Source organism: Haematobia irritans, chromosome 1, assembly GCF_050003625.1.
Source record: "Haematobia irritans isolate KBUSLIRL chromosome 1, ASM5000362v1, whole genome shotgun sequence".
NCBI classification, from domain to species: domain Eukaryota; kingdom Metazoa; phylum Arthropoda; class Insecta; order Diptera; family Muscidae; genus Haematobia; species Haematobia irritans.
The window spans coordinates 100,623,083-100,644,503 of NC_134397.1; the positions used below are offsets into that span (position 1 = coordinate 100,623,083).

Genomic DNA, 21,421 nt, shown 5'->3' on the forward strand with positions numbered 1-21,421 from the left:
AACGGTTCGAGAAGACTGAATAATCTTCGTTGATCGAATGAATAAAATGAGAACACTGACTTGATCGAATCGGTTCGAATGAATGTAAATGTATGAATGAGACATGGTTTGAATCAATCCCATTAAATCAGTATCGAGTGAATGCTGTTGTGACGTCACATCATTGAACTTATGCATTTGTTTCAATTCTCGGTCGCAAGCAAACATTCGATTGCATTTGGTGAAACGAGATAACCGAGAATACTCGAACATTTAACGGGAGCTTTGGGAATTTGCAAAGTTCTCGAGTATGTTATGGCAAAATTTGGAATCATGCTTAATGAGAAAAGAAGTCAGTTTGTGTTTCTTTAGATATAAGTGTGTAATTAATAGTTAAGCTTATTGACGACAAAATGAGTAATTCTAACAAGGTAAATGTTTAAATTTGTTATGTTTTTATATGTAAATAGCAAAAGTAAATTTATTTTTGTATTTTTTGTCTGTTATTTATACCCTCCATCATAGGATGGGGGTATATTAACTTTGTCTTTCCGTTTGTAACACATCGAAATATTGCTCTAAGACCCCATAAAGTATATATATTCTGGGTCGTGGTGAAATTCTGAGTCGATCTAAGCATGTCCGTCCGTCTGTTGAAATCACGCTAACTTCCGAACAAAACAAGCTATCGACTTGAAACTTGGCACAAGTCGTTGTTATCGATGTAGGTCGGATGGTATTGAAAATGGGCCATATCGGTCCACTTTTACGTATAGCCCCCATATAAAGGGACCCTCAGATTTGGCTTGTGGAGCCTCTAACAGAAGCATATTTCATCCGATCCGGCTGAAATTTGGTACATGGTGTTGGTACATGGTCTCTAACAACCATGCAAAAATTGGTCCACATCGGTCCATAATTATATATAGCCCCCATATAAACCGATCCCCAGATTTGGCTTGCGGAGCCTAAAAGAGAAGCAAATTTCATCCGATCCGGCTGAAATTTAGTACATGGTGTTGGTATATGGTCTCTAACAATCATGCAATAATTGGTCCACATCGGTCCATAGTTATATATAGCCCCCATATCAAACGTTCTCCAGATTTGACCTCCGGAACCTCTTGGAGGAGAAAAATTCATCCGATCCGGTTCAAATTAGGAACGTGGTGTTAGTATATGGTCGCTAACAACCATACCAAAATTGGTCCAATCACACAAAAATTGGTCCATATCGGTTCATAATCATGGTTGCCACTAGAGCCAAAAATAGTCTACCAAAATTTTATTTCTATAGAAAATTTTGTCAAAATTTCATTTCTATAGAAAATTTTGTCAAAATTTTATTTCTATAGAAAATTTTATGAAAATTTTTTTTCTATAGAAAATTTTGTTAAAATTTTATTTCTGTAGAAAATTTTGTCAAAATTTTATGTCTACTTTGTCAAACTGAATTATATACGTATTGGATCGATCTTTTTTGATTTAATATATACCACGTATGGACTTACATACAATTTAGAAGATGGTGTTAGGAGGTTTTAAGATACCTTGCCATCGACAAGCATTACCGCAACTTAAGTAATTCGATTGTGGATGGCAGTGTTTAGAAGAAGTTTCTACGCAATCCATGAGGAGGGTACATAAGCTTCGGCCTGGCCGAACTTACGGCCGTATAAAAAATTTCTATAAAAAATTTAATCAAAATTTTATTTCTATAGAAAATTTTATCAAAAATTTTATTTCTATAGAAAATTTGGTCAAAATTTTATTTCTCTGGAAAATTTTATCAACATTTTATTTCTATAAAAAATTTTGTCAAAATTTTATTTCAATAGAAAATTTTGTCAACATTTTATTGCTATGGAAAATTTTGTCAAAATTTTATTTCTATAGAAAAAGACAAAATGTTTTATTTCCTTTAAATACGAATGCCCCTTATTTTTTATACGAAAAAGTGAATTGCATTTTTAACGATTACTTACTATAATGCCCAAAAATATCATCCCAAATGTTTCTCCTAAAAACTAGAGCAATATTTTGTTTTGCTGTTAATACCTTTTTACATAGAAATGCAGAAGGTTTTGTCCACTTTATGTTCTTTTTTTTTACTTCATACACAAACGCCTTTCCATCAACTTACAACTAAACAAACGTACAATACATATAAAAGTTGTTGTTATTGTTACTACGTGAGGGCAAAAAAAGATTCGAAATCCTCGATTCCTTCACTATGTTTTCGAAAACAAATTGACTCGTTGTGTTTGATCCCGAAGACTGAAGTTGTTTGATTGACCGTTTCATACAACGAGTTATGGTTGTATTCGAACTTACAAACATCGGTCCAAACGGGAACGACTACAAATCTCTACCTTACTTGTTGGGCTTCGAGATGTTCTCGAACACAAAAATATATGACCGATGCAATGCTCTAATACGCACAATTTTCGACACACCTCTTTATGGTCCCAAAATAGCCCTAGATTCGCAATTTCAGGCAAATCGGATTGTAAATGCAGTTTCTAGACGCCCAAGAAGTAAAATCGGAAGATCGGTCTACATGGCGGCTATACCAAAACATCCCTTCCCTTAATGTCATGCGACATCTATTGCCTTTAGACATTTTGGCCAAACAGTCAGCTGCAACAATGGCTGTGCGGTTGCGCGAGCTATCGCTGTGGTCGGAAAAAATTTACGGTCATAGTTCGGTCCTCAAAGTAATGCCAGATGTGCCTAACGTAGTGGATTATACCCTGGCAAAACCACTTTTCGACAAAAAGTTTGAAACACTAATTCCCAATAGTGAGGCCTGGTGTACACAGACCCCGGGGAATAAAAGATATATAGATTTCTATAATGATGGTTCCAAATTGAATGGACAAGTGGGGTTCGGAGTATATTCCAAAGATCTGGAAATTCGAATAGCGAAAAGATTACCTAATCACTGTAGTGTTTTTCAGGCTGAAATATTGGCAATAAGAGAGGTGGTGAATTGGCTGAGAAGTAATGTTTCAACAAATATTGGCATTAATATATACTCAGACAGTCAACCTGCAATAAAATCCTTGGACTCTGTGTTCCTTAACTCGAAAACGGCCATAGACTGATGCAAATCTCTCAACGAGATGGCCGAGCAGTACAATATTCACCTAATATGGGTGACTGGCCATAGGAACATACCGGGGAACTGCGAAGCGGATGAGTTGGCAAGGCTAGGGACTACCTTACATATTCCAGGGGAACTAGAATCTGTTGGTATGCCCCTGGCTACCTGCAAGCTCATGCTGCGTGAGAAGGCTCTTATGATGGCAAATGTTCGATGGGAGAATTGCAAGGGCTGTAACGACACCAAGCAAATATGGCCCCATTTAAACTTAAACCGCACACTAGATATGCTAGTGTTCTCGAGACGTCAGATATCACTCCTGATATCTGCTATAACGGGTCGCTGCCTGATAGGCGATTTTGCAAAAACTATAGGCGCGAAGTATAATGACTATTGTATGAGCTGTCATGATGCGGAGGAAAAGGAATCAATTAAACACCTCTTGCGTGAGAGTCCTGCATTTTGTGTAAAGCGCAAGCAACTTTTAGGAGCATATAGCTTCAGATTACTGGCGGATTTGGAAAACGTTAACTTAAGCAGTCTGCTAATGTTTTTGGAACAATCTGGTTGGTTCAACAAAGAAAAATAATCAAGAAGGTTCAGCGGTTAAAACTAGAAGTGCCCATATGTAATAGGTACTTTTAGTTAATGTGGTATCACAATGGACTGAATAGTCTAAGTGAGCCTGAATCTTAATCGGGCTGCCACTTTAACCTAACCTAACCTATACCAAAACATTGATCGATACACCCTATTTTCGACACACCAATTTGTGGTCCTAAAATACCTCTAGATTTTCAATTTCAGGCAAATCGGATAGAAAATACAGTTTCTAGACGCCCAAGAAGCAAAATCGGGAAATCGGTCTATATGGGGGCTATACCAAAACATGGACCATTTTTAGCACACCTTTTTATGGTCCGAAAATACCTCTAGATTTTCAGTTTCAGGCAAATTGGATAAAAACTACGGTTTTTATTAGTTCAAGACCCCAAATCGGAAGGTCGGTTTATATGAGGACTATATCAAAACTTGGACCAATATAGCCCATCTCGAACTTGACCTGCCTGCAAACAAAAAACGAATCTGTGCCAAATTTCAGGAAGATAGCGCCATTAATGAAGGCAGTAGCGTGCTGACAACAGACAGACAGACGGACATGCTTATATCGTCTTAGAATTTCTCCATGATCAAGAATATATATACTTTATATAGTCGGAAATAGATATTTCGATGTGTCACAAACGGAGTGACAAACTTATTATACCCCCATCACCATTCTATGGTGGTATAAACAATCTTATATGAAAAAGTGAACCACCAATCTTATATCATTAACGTTATATATACATATATTTATGTTTTTACAATAAAGTAAGTGGGGCATAACTAATGCGCTTTACAGACTATCAGTTATTCCGGACGGAATGTCGGTGTTTGTAAAGAATCTTACAGTGTGTCGGATCGATACGACTTGTCGGCGATGACTAAATAATCGGTAAATGTGTTATCGATCCCATAAACATGCAGCAGTATCGATAATGCCTTCGGACTTAACTTATAATATGCACAATATATGGGATATGTTCGACACGAGCACTGTCGTCCGGAATAACTGATAATCTGTAAAGCGCATAACGCATATATCAACTTCTCCTTCACCGAGTAAGGTAACATTAGATCTGAGTTATACAATTGACGCAATTTCATGTTGATTAGACTAACTATGTTGTCAATATGATAGTCAAAACAAAGCTTGTCATCAACTGTGACCCCAAGACACTTAATACTCATTATAATTCAAATGAAGCTCCTGGCAGGAGTTTGCAGGAAAAAATAGGGCTTTCGTTTTTGTAGCGTTTATAGAAAAATGATTAGAATTCATCCAATCGAATAGGGATTTCATGACAAAGTTCATTTTAGCCTGAAGGACATCAATATGTTGCACTTATCCTGTGAAAAGCAGTTAGATGTCATCCGCGTAAGAAAAGGGCAAACAAAAATCATATATTTTATTGAATAAATCATCTATAAACAGTATAAACAAAAGTGGTCCAAGGAGAGATCCTTGGGGTACACCACTCCGGACGGAATAAATATGTGAACATTTGTCGAGCGATATGGGTCTGTAATTGTCTAAGCATACATTGTCTGATTTCTTTTTATAGGATTAATTTTGGCTGTTTTCCAACCATTTGGAAAAGTCGAAGTCATTATAATGAAGCAGCATGCCACAGATATGTGGAAAAATTATCTTATAAAATTTTTAAGGGAGACCATCATTACCAGGTGCATTGCACTTGATAGAAGAAAAAGCAGTAGTCAACTCGTCATGTGATGTGCAACTAAAGGAAAATCCTCCTTCACCTTCAGCACTACCAAAAATTTGATCAGCATCTCCTTCCGTATTAAGCTGATTCTGCAAAACTGCAGAATTCAGTTCATCTGCATCGACCGTATGACAATCCTGCTCATTCCTACAAATCAACCCGTTTCAGGTTGACCGTATTACAATCAAAGCGCTTTCGGATCGTCACAACGGCAGTGTGGAAGATTTTTCGCGGACTTGGCCCTATTTCTTGCCCTACAATAAGCCCTCCAGTTCTCCTGATCAAGGTTTGTCAAAAAGGCTCTATATGCCAGATCGGACAATGATTGACTGTAACGTAAACTAGGGACCAGCAGAATGAATAAAATGTATGCCCTGCATTAAAATGTTCAATTGGATGTCAACATGGGACGTCAAAAGAATAGGGGAAAAGGCAGTTGACATAATATGAGTATGTAATACATTCTCATCGTAAGTTTCATAATCATAATATTCGCAATAACTATTGTGTCTATAGGACATAAATATGAATGCATATCTCGATATATTGGGATGAAGAAATTGATTGCTAAGACGCACGCCAGGCGTGAGAAACTAAAAAATAGTCCAATAGTGAAGAAGGTTGATGAAAAGCATCAAGGTGTTTAGGTATGTGTGCATTACCGTCAGTCCCAATACGCATAGATTATTATATTCATATATTTATTATAAACAGAACCCTAACTAAAACCAGTTTTCCTAAAATTTAACAAAATTTCTTATGAAAATATAAATCTGACTTCCTTTATGTTGTTGTAACAGTATACTAATGTAATTTCATCTAAAGGGTGATTCTTTTGAGGTTAGGATTTTCATGCATTAGTATTTGACAGATCACGTGGGATTTCAGACATGGTGTCAAAGAGAAAGATGCTCAGTATGCTTTGACATTTCATCATGAATAGACGAACGATCTGCCACAACGTCGAATTTTCAGTGAATGGGCCCTAGAAAAGTTGGCAGAAAATCCGCTTTTTTATCGACAAATTTTGTTCAGCGATGAGGCTCATTTCTGGTTGAATGGCTACGTAAATAAGCAAAATTGCCGCATTTGGAGTGAAGAGCAACCAGAAGCCGTTCAAGAACTGCCCATGCATCCCGAAAAATGCACTGTTTGGTGTGGTTTGTACGCTGGTGGAATCATTGGACCGTATTTTTTCAAAGATGCTGTTGGACGCAACGTTACGGTGAATGGCGATCGCTATCGTTCGATGCTAACAAACTTTTTGTTGCCAAAAATGGAAGAACTGAACTTGGTTGACATGTGGTTTCAACAAGATGGCGCTACATGCCACACAGCTCGCGATTCTATGGCCATTTTGAGGGAAAACTTCGGAGAACAATTCATCTCAAGAAATGGACCGGTAAGTTGGCCACCAAGATCATGCGATTTGACGCCTTTAGACTATTTTTTGTGGGGCTACGTCAAGTCTAAAGTCTACAGAAATAAGCCAGCAACTATTCCAGCTTTGGAAGACAACATTTCCGAAGAAATTCGGGCTATTCCGGCCGAAATGCTCGAAAAAGTTGCCCAAAATTGGACTTTCCGAATGGACCACCTAAGACGCAGCCGCGGTCAACATTTAAATGAAATTATCTTCAAAAAGTAAATGTCATGGACCAATCTAACGTTTCAAATAAAGAACCGATGAGATTTTGCAAATTTTATGCGTTTTTTTTTAAGTTATCAAGCTCTTAACAAATCACCCTTTATTTTGTTCTATGCTTTGGTACTTCAACTGGTCCAGAGTGATCTGGTGGTGAGTGGGGTAGGTTTGGTTACAGATGGGACAAACAACAGCTACGCTGCTATCAATCACTGATAGGTAGGAATTGAGGCGGCTACACTTGCCTGATTTTAGTTGGGCTAAAACTACCCTGGTCTGCCGCGGGAGGTCTGTTTCCTCCGGTGCTATGGGCGGTGGTCGGACTCCGAGAACAGCATTAACCTTGTAGCTTCTCACCGCTTCACCTACAGTATCCTCGTGAATCCTGTTCAAATCTGTCTGATATGCTGCCTGATTTAGAGGCTCACTTTTGTAACGCTGGATCTCGCGCTCTAGAAGATGTACATGTTGTTTCGACTTCCTTTATTATAGAAAGTTACGATATACATACATATATGAATAAAAATTAGCATAGAAGAATATTTTAGTTCATACATACTAAGGAGTATTTAATGCTTTCAAAACATAAGGAAACACACTTTTTACAATGCAGGACATTTTTCTTGTATATATTTTACCTACTCATCTAAGTAATCGATTTCCTTCAAAATCTATCGAACATGGTTTTCAAGGAAAAAAGCATGCAAAACTCAGCGCTTGTTTTAATTTGTCATATCTTTAAAACAAATAAAAATGTCTTTAACGCCATACGAAGTTCAACTTTTTTTAGTCCAATTTAACTTAAAGGAGGGATCACTTTATTTGGAGTGTATAAAATATTTAGGACAATGTTCACACACAGTAAGACACTTACCATCGATATCGGTTGCCTCACATCGCCAAACTTGACCAAATGCTCCTTCGCCTAATATATTGAAGAACTTTAGTCGATGCCTGGGGAATTCCCAGTGATCAAACTGGTCGTTTGATTTGATTGAAACAGGAGCATTCCCGTCGCTACCATTTTCGACACCTATACAACCAACGCCAACATTTCCATTACCTAAAGCTGGCAATTGCAAGGTTTCCTGTGAATTGAAATTAAGAAATAGATATGAACTGAAAACGAAAGTGTTATTTTCTATTGTCATGGGGATCAGAGATTAAATTAAATAACAAAATAGCAATTCAATCGCGGCAAATGTTTCATTGCTATCTTGGTGTAAACCAATTACTGTACTTCACGATTCCCGAACACTTTTTGGTGAAAGTAAGTAAAGAATATACTAAAATTCACTCTGAAATCATACCGTCTTGTATTTTTCTAGCTAAAAACTTCCTACAATAAAGTTCTGCGACTTACCATTTCATCTCCATGCAGGTGCTGTCCCTGCGTTGTTTGATCTCCTCTCTCCCATGGAACATAACGATTACCATATGCCATAGGACCATTCCATTGATTTAAAACCATTGAATTGCTGCTATCTGCCGTTAAATTGCTAATACTTAAATTATTCTGGTTAGATGTTCTTGCCATTTCTTCTTTCGATTTCTTATTTATGGGTTTTCCGAATGCGCACAAACGGTTGCGATAAATTACACCAAAGGCGACACCAACAGCAGCGAATATGCCGCAGGCAATAGATATGCAAAGGATAACATAAGATTTAAAGGCGTACATTCCCGTATTCGAACTATCATTTGATGGAAACGCAGTTTCTGGTGATACAGTTGACAACACTGGTAATGTAGAATTATAATGAGGAGTTATTGCATTTAACTTCGTGCGAGTTGTGGAAGATGTCCGTAGAGTTGTAGTATCGATCTTTATGTCTAAATCATTCGTTTTATCGTCCGTACCCGCACCGGATAACCATTCAGGTATCTGTTGGCTTGGATAATAGGGTCTACGATTTGGTTTGTGATTTCTAATTGATTGTACACCTGGCAGGCTATCGAAAGGTGGCAGAAACGTTGACATATTGTGTACGACATTTGATATGGAAGGAGGATATCTAGTTACATGGGATTTGCTACTTTTTGCCGTTAAAATGTTTATATAAACTTCGTTTTTTGCTGTTAATTGACCGTCAGTTACAGTAACATAAAGGAAGAAATTTTCACCTCCCTGAAGAAAATGAAAAACTGTGATAATGAAATGTTAATTCATAATCGTACTCACTCTTCCAGCTAGACTTTCATTCAAGTACACTACGCCACCGATTGGGTCAATGCGGAATGGGACATTTGCTCCATTGTACTGAGATTCGAGACCAAATACAAGTTCATCGTTTTCCGCATCGTCAGCTCGAATACGAGCAATTATTCCTCCAACTGGTTCATTTTCCGATATTCGCCAGTTTCGGTCGGGTACAACGAGTATAGGTGGAGTATTCAAATGAAATCGATCTTGACACGATACTGTTTGAAAAAGAGAAAGGGAAACTGATTAAAGCATGTTTGAATCTTGTTAATAACGCATTAAGTCGTTTATAACACTAGTTTACAAAATAATTTTTTTTTCATGTACATTTGATGAGAGGTGAGTTTTTATGTATTTTGATCTGCTGAATTCGAAAATGAAAGTTAAAATTTTTTCATGGAACAGTTATTAAGATATCCCGTCATTTTTAGTATTTCGGCCTTTTTTCATTAAACAAACCATATCTCGAGCTAGAAATGTCCGATTATATCGTTGAATGAAAGGTATTGAGATGACGAATAAACTTGTATAAATGGATCTGTGATAAGTTAAGTGGTTCAAAATATATCGATGAAAATAGGGCAAATTTTCTAATAAAAAAAAACTGCAATGACTCTTTGTCACCAGAAATGTATAAACCATTGAAAAAAGTGTTCTTGTAATTTAAAGCCTTAAAAGCCAATTAAGATACATTTTTTACTTATAATCTACAATGCTTAATATACTTCTTTCTTAAATTAGAAAGAAAAAATAATATTAAATAATCTTCAGTAAAGAGAACTCCTTTGGTTTTTGTTTGTTAGTTTGTTGTCCTTTTTTTGTTTTATTAATTTTTGTCCTTAATACTATTAATGTTAAGATTGTGACTTCCGATCAGAAATAATAAAACTGCATTAGAAGAATGGTTTTAATGCTAGGTCGTTCTTTAATATTAAATAACTAATCCTTTTAATACAGATGATTAAAATACGTCTTTTCTAGCTGGATCCTCTAGAAGAACAGAACAGTCTGACACAGGGATGATAAATGATGTTGACGAACAGGTACTAAAAATGTACTTTTCGAAGCCAAAAGGTGCTAAAATTACATAATATCAAATTTAAAGACTATTGTAAAAGTACCCTGCCAACATTTTTTGAATTTGACGGCACTACTGAGAATCCTCACCACGTCAAAAACAATCGTATACGACATCAAAAACTCGTCGGCAAAGCGCCGTCACTATTGAGAAGTTGTACCACGCCAAGTTACTACAAAAAAGTTTCTCATCAGTGCAATTATTAGGTGCCTTTTTAGATCAATTTACAACGACGCCAATAAGAGCCCCTTCAAACTATCAGAAAAAGTGCACTTTAAGGTAGTTGTAAAAGAGTCTTTGTGGTCAAGTAAAACCCGTTTGTGTAGATGTTTATTAATTTGATTATACATTTATAAATTTTTACAAATATAACCTTTTTCCGTCTATCTCCTCACATTTAACATAACTTTTTTCATTAATAAAAGAATGATGTTGATTTGCACGTATGTTAGCAAGTTACATGTTGCAGCATCTATCAGCCGTTTGTTTATTCTCGTGTCTGGAAAAATATCTGAAAAAACAATAACTTTATTCCATTTGGAAGTCGAAAATTGTTGACCATATACCTTTCACAATTTATTTATTTATTTATTAATCCACAAAGTAATACAATTTTAAGCGTAATAACTATCTTTTCATTTTTTCAAATTTTGTTTCTATAGAAAATTTTGTCAAAAGCTTATTTCAATACAAAATTTACAAAATTTACCAAAATCAAATATTCTACCAATCTACAAAAAAGTAAAAAATTTACTATTTCTCTAATTTACAGGCTCTAAGCATTATTGCTAAAGACACATGTAAGTATTTCGTCTCCTTCTGGGCGTTTCAAATACATACGCTATTTTATAATACACTGTTCCTCTATATCCTCATTTTGGTATATGTTTATTTCTTCAATGATCGCTATTTACAATTTTTAGAGTTGAGTTGATATCTGAGAAACGTTCACATTTAGGGCAGAATAACTCTATATAGAGTAACTGTGATGAAGAAGTACCAAATGGCTCGAGGTCGTGCCACGGTGCTTTGGCAGTCGAAATGTACTAAAAACAAGTATAAACGGCCGTAAGTTCGGCCAGGCCGAATCTTATGTACCCTCCACCATGGATTGCGTAGAAACTTCTACGAAAGACTGTTATACACAATCCAATTACTTGGGTTGTGGTATCTTAAATCGTTTTTTAAATTGTGAGTTAGTCCACACGTGGTATATATTAGACAAAAAGGTACAAATAATTACGAATCGATATGGACTTTTGCACGGTACGTAGGGAGCCACCGTGGTGCAATGGTTAGCATGCCCGCCTTGCATACACAAGGTCGTGGGTTCGATTCCTGCTACAACCGAACACCAAAAAGTTTTTCAGCGGTCGATTATCCCACCTCAGTAATGCAGGTGACATTTCTGAGGGTTTCAAAGCTTCTCTAAGTGGTTTCACTGGAATGTGGAACGCCGTTCGGACTCGGCTATAAAAAGGAGGTCCCTTGTCATTGAGCTTAACATGGAATCGGGCAGCACTCAGTGATAAGAGAGAAGTTCACCACTGTGGTATCACAATGGACTGAATAGTCTAAGTGAGCCTGATACATCGGGCTGCCACATAACCTAACCTAACCTAACCTAACCTAGGGAGCCAGAATTGAAATACGGGGGTCGCTTATATGGGGGCTATATACAATTATGAACTTGATATGGACCAATTTTTGTGTGATTGGGGATCGATTTATATGAGGGCTATATATAACTTTAGACCGATATGGACCTAGTTAGGCATGGTTGTTAACGGCCATATACTAGCACAATGTACCAAATTTCAACTGACTCCGAGGAAATTTACCCCTCCAAAAGGCTCCAAAAACCAAATCTCGGGATCGGTTTATATGGGGGCTATATATGATTATGGACTGATATGGACCACTTTTGGCATGGTTGTTAAATATCATATACTACAACCACGTACAAAATTTCAACCAGGTCGGATGAATTTTGCTTGTCCACAAGGCACCGGAGGTCAAATCTGGGGATCGGTTTATATGGGGGCTATATAAAATTATGGACTGATATGAAATTCATGCATGGTTGTTGGATACCATATACTAACATCAAGTACCAAATTTCAATCGAATCCGATGAATTTTGCTCTTCCAAGGGGCTCCGGAGGTCAAATCTGGGGATCGGTCTATATGGGGGCTATACATAATTATGGACCGATTTCGACCAATTTTTGCATGGGTGTTTGAGGCCAAATATTAACACCATGTACCAAATATCAACTGAATCAGATGAATTTTGGTCTTCCAAGAGACTCCGGAGGTCAAATCTGGCGATCGGTTTATATGGAGTTATATATAATTATGCGCCGATGTGAACCAATTTCACATTAGAGACCATATACTAACACCAAATCTGGGGATCGGTTTATATGGGGGCTATATATAATTATGGACCGATATGGACCAATTTTTGAATGGTTGTTAGAGACCATATACTAACACCATGTACCAAATTTCAGCCGGATTGGATGAAATTTGCTTTTCTTAGAGGCTCCGCAAGCCAAATCTGGGGATCGGTTGTATGGGGGCAATATATAATTATGGACCGATGTGGACCAATTTTTGCATGGTTGTTAGAGACCATATACTAACACCATGTACCAAATTTCAGCCGGATCGGATGAAATTTGCTTCTCTTAGAGGGTCTGCAAGCCAAATTTGGGGGTCCGTTTATATGGGGGCTATACGCAAAAGTGGACCGATATGGACCAGTTTTTGCATGGTTGTTAGAGACCGTATACTAACACCATGTACCAAATTTCAGCCGGATAGGATGAAATTTGCTTCTCTTCGAGGCTCCGCAAGCCAAATCTGGGGATCGGTTTATATGGGGGCTCTATATAATTATGGACCGATATGGACCAATTTTTGAATGGTTGTTAGAGACCATATATTAACACCATGTACCAAATTTCAGCCGGATAGGATGAAATTTGCTTCTCTTAGAGGCTCCGCAAGCCAAATCTGGGGATCGGTTTATATGGGGGCTATATATAATTATGGACCGATGTGGACCAATTTTTGCATGGTTGTTAAAGACCATATACTAACACAATGTACCAAATTTCAGCCGGATCGGATGAAATATTTATCGTTAGCTTTTACAAAAAAAATGGATTAAGATACCATAAAAAATATATTAAATATCAGTTTTTATCTCTGTTTGGTAATGATGTGTAAAAGTGCTAAGTCAGCACCTGTTAAAATACACGTGCTAAATCAAATTTAAGTTGAGTAGGCTTTGCTAAAAAATTTTAATAGCAATTGTTTGTGTGCTATTTTGGGGAAAGTATACTGTTTGTATTGAAAGCATGTAGGTTTATTTCACAATTTATTAAGTTTTTTGTCTCTCCTGTAAAATTTCAAAGATTTGACGTAGCACCATTACACATTAAGCTAACGTTATAAAAAAGAACATTTGTTACTACACTAAAAAAAAAAGATTTTTACCTTCCCTAAAGGATTTTGGTATTGATTCCGAGCCAAAGATGCGGCTTCTTTAAAATAAAGAAATTCTTTAGCTACCTATCTGGCTTTAAATCTAGGACCAATAAGATTAAAATTAAGATACGAGATCTGTATCTTAATCTTAATTTTATTGGTTTTATAAATTTTTCATTCCCTTTTCGCGGAGTTATTAATAAAGGTACTCACGTACAAACAAATGCGAGTTTTAAAATCCAAATTATAACGGATACTTCAAAGTAAAAAAGTTTTCTTAATTCAAAAAAAAAAAAAAACTTTAAACCAAAGACGCTAAATCCTTAAAATAAGTCTTAGCCTATATTTGAAGCGTTTTTATCTTAAATCTACAGTTTCAATATTTCAGTTAATTTAAGGACAAATTCTTTAAATCGAAAATGTGTTTCTTTACTTTAAGGAAAATTAGCCTTTGTTCAAAGACATGCTACTTTAACGGAGGGACGCAAATTCACAAAATTTGTGTCCTAAATTTAATGAAAAAAAATTTTAAGCAAAGATTATAAACTTTAATTCAATTAAATTGTCATTATTTTAAAGAAATTTGTCCTTAATATTTTGTAAATTTCGCATCCTAAAATTTAAGTTGCATAATCTTATCACGTAAATATTTGTTTCAGTGTACAAAGTAGGTTTTAAATCCTATCCTCTTCCTCGTAGCCGATCGCCAAATCCTCTCTGCGGTTTGGAATCATTAGAGGGTGTTGTTGTTAGTACACACAAAAAATTATCACCGAAATTTTTTCAATTAATCACTTAATTGAATTTGGAAACGGATTCAATTAATATGTTAATTGATTCAATTAATTATTTAATCAAATCCAAATAAAAACCAATTAACAAAATGATTTATATTTGTTACGTTTCCAATTAAAATATTAACTGATTCAATCAATTTGTAATCAATTCGGAAATAATTTTCAATTACAAACGTGATTGAAAATTTTTACGTTTCCAATTACACATGTGATTGATCCAATCACCTTTGTGATTGAAATTGAATAATTTCGACCAATGGAAAGAGCGAAAAGAGAACAAGAGAATGGGTATTTGTTCAACTACACTGAAAAAAATATTGTCGTGAGGTCAAAGATTTCATGTCTTTAAAATACGAATACAAATTTTGCTTAGCATAGAAGACGCATTTCTCTAAAATAAAGTTATTTTCCTTGTCCAAAAGTCGATAAACTTTTCAATGAAGTCATATTGTCCTTATAATTAAGTGATTTGACTTAAAAATGGGTATCTTAACATGAAAGAAAAAATTTATAGGCTAAGGTCAACTTGACATTAATAATTCATAAAAATTCTTTAAATTTAATGAAATTGTCTTTAAATTTGTTGTCTTTGTGCATCTTGACTACAAAGCAAAAAATCGTTCAAATATAGGACATGTTTTTCAAAACTTTATTTTAAAGAAGTTTTTTACTTCAAACATAGCATAATTTCTACTGGAAGTCGAGTCCTAATTTCGAAAATAAAGTTGCCGTTAACTCGTTTTTAAAGGACTTTGATAGCATATGAAGAAAAAAAGCTGAGAAAGCGAAAAATTAAAATTTGTTTCCTAGAAGCAAGTACACAAAACCTGAATTTAAAAGAGAATTGTGTCTTAAAAGTATCCTTACTTGTATTCTCCGCTTCTTTGGCTCGGAATCAATACCAAATTTTTTAAAGTAAAGACAAAATCTTTGGAACCGAGTATGCTTTTTTTTCAGTGTATGTATGATGGAGAGATCAGTCTGTGGAAGTAACTCGTAACGAACGGTTGGGTTTTTGTTTTTCGCGTAAATTGAAAAACATGATTGGCGACATTCTGTCTGCTGCATTCAAACTGTGTGCATAAATATTTTGAACGCAACAACAAATCATAGCAAAGGGTTGAAATAAATAAAGTGTGCAACAACAAATGGCCACGTGGTAAAGGTTTGAAAAAATATATGAGAGATCGCATTTGAAATTACCTGTGTTTGTGTTTTGAGGTATTGTAAAAATGGAAAACAATCTACGTTTATTGAAGGTAAGAATTTCACAATACCCTTTTCCATTGAAGCCTGTTTACATTAAACGGACTAAAATAATACATTTTTTATTAATTTCTTTAGTGACCAATTTTAGTTCGTGAAATTCACCAATCAATCCCATCAACTCCATCATTTTATCAAATATATAATAATATGTTTGCAATCAAAAGGTGGGTACCGTATAGATCTTTTAAAATTATAAATTTTTTTCACTCCTAATTTTCTTAAAACCAAGAGCGGTATGGATTTGGCATTAAATTGCATTTTTGTTTTACTTGCCTTTTTCAGTTTGAACCCAAGTAGAGAGCAGTATATCTGATATATAAACTAATGAGCTGAATTATGTAATGGATGTAAAAATATGAAAAATATCCGAAAATTATAAAAATATGTATTTTCCATTTATATTTTTTCTATTTCCAGAATTTGCAAAGTATCATCAATATAATACCAAATATTACATTGTTTATCCATTATTTTTGTCTTCGATTGGTTCAAATTTTAATAGACGATTTCAATGTGTGGAAATTTTGGAAAGGAATTGTTACTAAAATTAAATTACCGACCTTTTATGCTAAACGAGTACAACTGCAAAAGAAGATTATAAATATGCAACCTGGAACTTGATATTCTATGCAGGTAATGTTTAACAAAATTAACTCTTAATTGAACAAAATTAAGTTCAAATTATTCTGTTTACTTTCAGAAAAATTAATTTAGCTTACAGGCTGCTGATTTATTGGACATCTAGGCGCATCTAAATATTAGAAGGAACATGCTGACATCGATAATACGATAAGGAAGATAATGATTTATATAGTTTATTTTTTAACCCTTTAGTTGTTATTGATCTTAATTGTATGTCTAAGTTATGTTAGAACAAAACACACAAATAACAAAAACCAAATTCTTTAGTCTATAGCATAATTCAGAAAAATAAAATATTGAAGATTTTTTATAAGAAACTCATATCTTCTTTTATTTTAAATAAAACTAAATAAGATATTGGTGGCGCAATATATAAATTTTTTGATTGAAATTTATTGCCCATGTCAATTAATAATTTAATTGAATTTTGTCGGGAAATTAATTAAAATTTTAATTGATTCCAATAAAACTGTGATTGAATTTTATGTCAAAAATCAATCACATTTTTAATTGATTCAATCACACAATTAATTGATTCCGTGACAGAATTCAATTAAATTTTTAATTGAAAATCGTGTTGGTTTTCAATCAAAATGGGTGATTGATACTATCATTTTCGTGATTGAAGACATTTCAATTAAAAAAAATGATTGAATCTGCGATTTTCGTGTTTGAAATAAAAAAAAAAATTGTGTTTAGCTGGTCATGATAACATTAACGGTGTATTCGTTTGCAATGGATTAAGCAATAGACTTAGCAATGGTGTTGGTATAGTTTCTATTGGATCCGTTGTTCTCACAATTGTTATCGGTGCCATCTTGTATACTGGTTGGAGTATTAAAGTCAACATATTCGAAAAGGTTTCCTGTTTGTGCAGTGTCGTCTGGCATGTATGTTATTGCTTCCTCATTTGACTCACATGCGTTGTAATCGTCTTGCCTGGAATTTTGTTCGATTGTACTTCGTACATTACATTGCCAATGCCTTTTGTTACAACTCTTGAGGGCCACTTTGATTCATTCCTTTTATATATTTTTACGAAAACACTCTCACCACATTTATATGATCGTTTCTTTGCTCCATGTCTTGAGTTGAATTGCCTTTCATTTGTTCATTTTACCGGATTTTATTGCTTCTTGGTTTTATTAAAAGATGTAGATTAACTATAAATGTTCTGCCTATGCTCCGATGGAGATTTATTCCACGGCGTATTAGCATTTCGAGAAGAACGATAACACTTTAAAAATGTTTGAAGATTCTCTTTTGACGTACCTCCACAAACCTGTCAGCTAACCCATTCGATTGTGGGTGATAAGGGTAGTAAATTTATGATCCATTCCATTTGCTATGCAAAATTCACGAAAATTCTGACTACTGAACTACGTTCCGTTATCTCTTACAATCAATATTGAATTACCAAATTGCGACGTGAAGTCATCCAAACAATCCAATATCATTGAAGTAGATATTGATTTCAATTGATATATTTGTGGCCACTTTGAGAATGAGTCGACAATGACAAAGTAATACATAGCATGTAATGGACCTGCTATGTCGATATGTGTTCTCTCCATAAGTGAGGGCATATGGCCAAGATGATAATGTCGTTTTTGGTAATTTCTTGTCACATAATACGTTTACGGAAACATTTTGGAATGACAATTCGATCAGAGTACATTATCACGTCGTTTATAACACATAATTCATATTTTCTTGCAAAAAAACATTTATGTATTGCTTGATTTCCTCCATCTTTGAATCTTTTGCCGTATCCGCTTTGACCATATCAAATGTTATTGGTAAATGTTCGGCCACGTCATCAACCACTTGTTTTACTTCGTTTTCTAATTTTACACAAACGATGACAGTGTCCTCATAGGATTTTGTAGTATTATTGATTAACCTTGATAAAACATCTGCAGCCCCAAAGTTATTGGTGGAAATGTACTGTAATTTAAAATCATATGACATTAAAATTAGCGTCCAGCGCTGAAGATAATTTGCGGAGTGCGCAGGAATCCCCTTCTTATTACCAAATATTGCCAACAACGTCTTATGGTCTGTTTGTAGTATAATTTTTTTTTTCCATATAAAAATTTATGATATTTTACCACCGAAAAAACTAAAGCTAAAGCCTCTTTTTCTATTTGTGCATAGTTTTTCTCAGCTGCTGTTATTGACCATCCCTTGAGATTGACAGTGTATAGGCCCCTGTGAGTGTTAATTACTAATAGCTTCTTTGTGCTTTCATCTACTTCAATCTGCATGTGTGCATTGTTCAGGTCAATAGTACACCCTCAAACAAAATCGCTTCTCGAACATATGTTCCAAACATATTTTTCAGGAAGCACATATATTATTGGATATTGCCGAAACATTATTATGTTTGTTTTATGTGAACATATTATATGTTTGGAAGCATTTTGAGCCCAACAATATTATATGCTTGGAAGAATTTTCCCCAAAGAAAATTGTGCTTAAAAAGATTTATTTCTGCCTAATTGCATATTCCCTCACATCTTTCTCACTTCCACCAGATTTTTTAGTTCTTAGCACCTTTCTCTTTAATACAAACAATGTAGAAGAAATTATTCGATTTTATAAATTTGTTAAATTTTACCTTTCGCCTGGACGGATAATCGAACCGAGGTCCATAGAGTTTTTAAGACAACACACTATCCACTGGGCTACGTAGCTTTTATTGTCATCAATAGACAATTATCGTTATAAAAACATTATTTAACAGAACCATACATTTGTTTGCCACGTGGAGCAATGATTAGCATGTCCGCCTAGCATGCAAAGAGTGTTGGGTTCAATCGCTGCTCCGACCGAACACCAATTTTTTATATATATTTTTCCAACTTCAACTTTAAAAAATAAATATTCATATAATCTCATGTCTAGAAAATTTTATTTATGTATAGGTATGTATACAATATTTTTATAATATTAAATTGAGCCGACGGGCTTTTTGGGCAGCAAATAAATCAATGATTTCTTCAGTCGGAACATTTATTCGGCGATGAACCGACATTAATGCCAATCCATTGAGTCTACTCTCGCTAGTCGAATTTCTAAGATACGTCTGTAATCTCTTCATTGTTGAAAATGAACGTTCGGATGAGCACGTAGTAACTGGCAAAGTGACCAAATTTTTTAAAAGAATATGCACGTTTGGAAATATCTCTTTATTGCACTCTCCAACACACAAAAAATTTTTTCTCTGATTTAATCACCAAATTAATTGGTCCAATTAATTTTTTAATTGAAATGTCTTCAATCACGAAAATGATAGTATCAATCACAGTTTTAATTGGGCATAGAAAAAGTTCTTGATTAAACAATTAATTGATTTTTTCAGCAAAATTCAATTAATTTTTTAATTGATTCAATTAAAAATTGAATTGATGTTGATTGCAAAACGCAATTAATTTATTAAGGTAACTATTTTTAAAAAGGTAACTATTTTTAATTACTTAGTTAGATTGGCTTAGAGTTTTTATTTGGATTAACAAATGATTGTTTGAAATACATTTTTAATTAAAAAAGTAAAAAAAAATCAGCACTTTTTTAAACTGAATTAGTCTTCCGAATTTGATTAAAAAGTTATTTGTATCAATTAATTTGTTAATTAAACATTTTAAAAATTTCAATCATTGACTTAATTAACTTAATGTTTCTATCATGATTAAAAAGTTAATTGTATCAATTAATTTATTAATTGAAAAAATTTTCAACTTCAATTAACTTATTAATTGGAAATATTTTGGTGATATTTTTTTCTGTGAAGTGCTTCCATCGCTGATTTAGGCAGGTTTTGCGCCATTTCATTTGCCAAAGCGACAATTCAGATTTATTATTATTTTCTTGTAAAAATCTGCCATAAAACGAAAATGTATTTGCTTCAAATTTTGTTTCAGGCTTTACACATTCTGTCGGAATTAATTTATAAAGATCAGTCAGTGTTTTATTGTGTTTTACAAACCGCAGTGTTAACTGATGTATGAAATCTTCTTAAAGTGGAATTATTATAGTAATGCGGAAGTATTTTTTCGGATCGTGCTCACATTCACATAACATTCGCGCGGTGTTGCTGACGTCCAGTTATGCGAGGCATTCCAATTTTTTCACCAAAGAATTCGAGCAGGTTCTCAGCATCCAAATATATGTCTGCAAATTCTGTTTCTGAGTTTTCACGAATATTTTTGAAATGTTCAACATGTTGAACAGCAGCCGCTAAGTCGCATGAAGTGGACTGTAACATCTTGCATAGTAGTAATGTAGAAGCAAATAAACTATTTAAGCAGCACAAGCTCATTGGCAAGCGAATTGGCTAGACGATGCTTTTGCTGTTGATGTATCACAATCTCTATCACCAATTAATTCTTCTAAAGCGCCAACAATTGCTTTATAAATTTCCTTAAACCTCAGCAATCCATCATGATTTTCAACCCATCGGGAGCCACCGTGGTGCAATGGTTAGCATGCCCGCCTTGCATACACAAGGTCGTGGGTTCGATTCCTGCTACGACCGAACACCAAAAAGTTTTCAGCGGTGGATTATCCCACCTCAGTAATGCTGGTGACATTTCTGAGGGTTTCAAAGCTTCTCTAAGTGGTTTCACTAGAATGTGGAACGCCGTTCGGACTCGGCTATAAAAAGGAGGTCCCTTGTCATTGAGTTTAACATGGAATCGGGCAGCACTCAGTGATAAGAGAGAAGTTCACCACTGTGGTATCACAATGGACTGAATAGTCTAAGTGAGCCTGATACATCGGGCTGCCACATAACCTAACCTAACCTAACCTAACCCATCGGGTTTCACACATTGCGGTTAATGTTGCCCATTTTGTTTCGGGCATAGTGTTTT

At 34.8% G+C, this 21,421-nt stretch overlaps 2 protein-coding genes and 1 long non-coding RNA gene across 6 annotated transcripts in view; 2 read left to right on the top strand and 1 right to left on the bottom strand.

The window, feature by feature from the left end:
* The window catches only part of Cad96Ca (tyrosine kinase receptor Cad96Ca), a 295,767-nt gene that overhangs the window by 137,949 nt on the left and 136,397 nt on the right, over positions 1–21,421 (bottom strand). For all 4 annotated transcript variants that reach the window (XM_075291266.1, XM_075291264.1, XM_075291265.1 and 1 more), the window contains 3 exons: positions 9,243–9,481; positions 8,424–9,188; positions 7,935–8,148 (listed from right to left, as the gene is read on the bottom strand). In XM_075291266.1, coding sequence (XP_075147381.1) covers positions 7,935–8,148; positions 8,424–9,188; positions 9,243–9,481 — 1,218 coding nt within the window. The remainder of the gene's footprint in view (positions 1–7,934; positions 8,149–8,423; positions 9,189–9,242; positions 9,482–21,421) is intronic.
* Positions 1–21,421, top strand: part of LOC142221510 (uncharacterized) — a 549,478-nt gene that overhangs the window by 129,378 nt on the left and 398,679 nt on the right. The window contains exon 2 of the mRNA XM_075291262.1: positions 11,114–11,141. The gene's annotated coding sequence lies outside the window, so the exon portion shown is untranslated. The remainder of the gene's footprint in view (positions 1–11,113; positions 11,142–21,421) is intronic.
* On the top strand, positions 16,340–16,864 carry LOC142240599 (uncharacterized). Its single transcript, XR_012723328.1, has 2 exons — positions 16,340–16,538; positions 16,606–16,864. It is a non-coding gene; the product is annotated as an uncharacterized LOC142240599 (long non-coding RNA).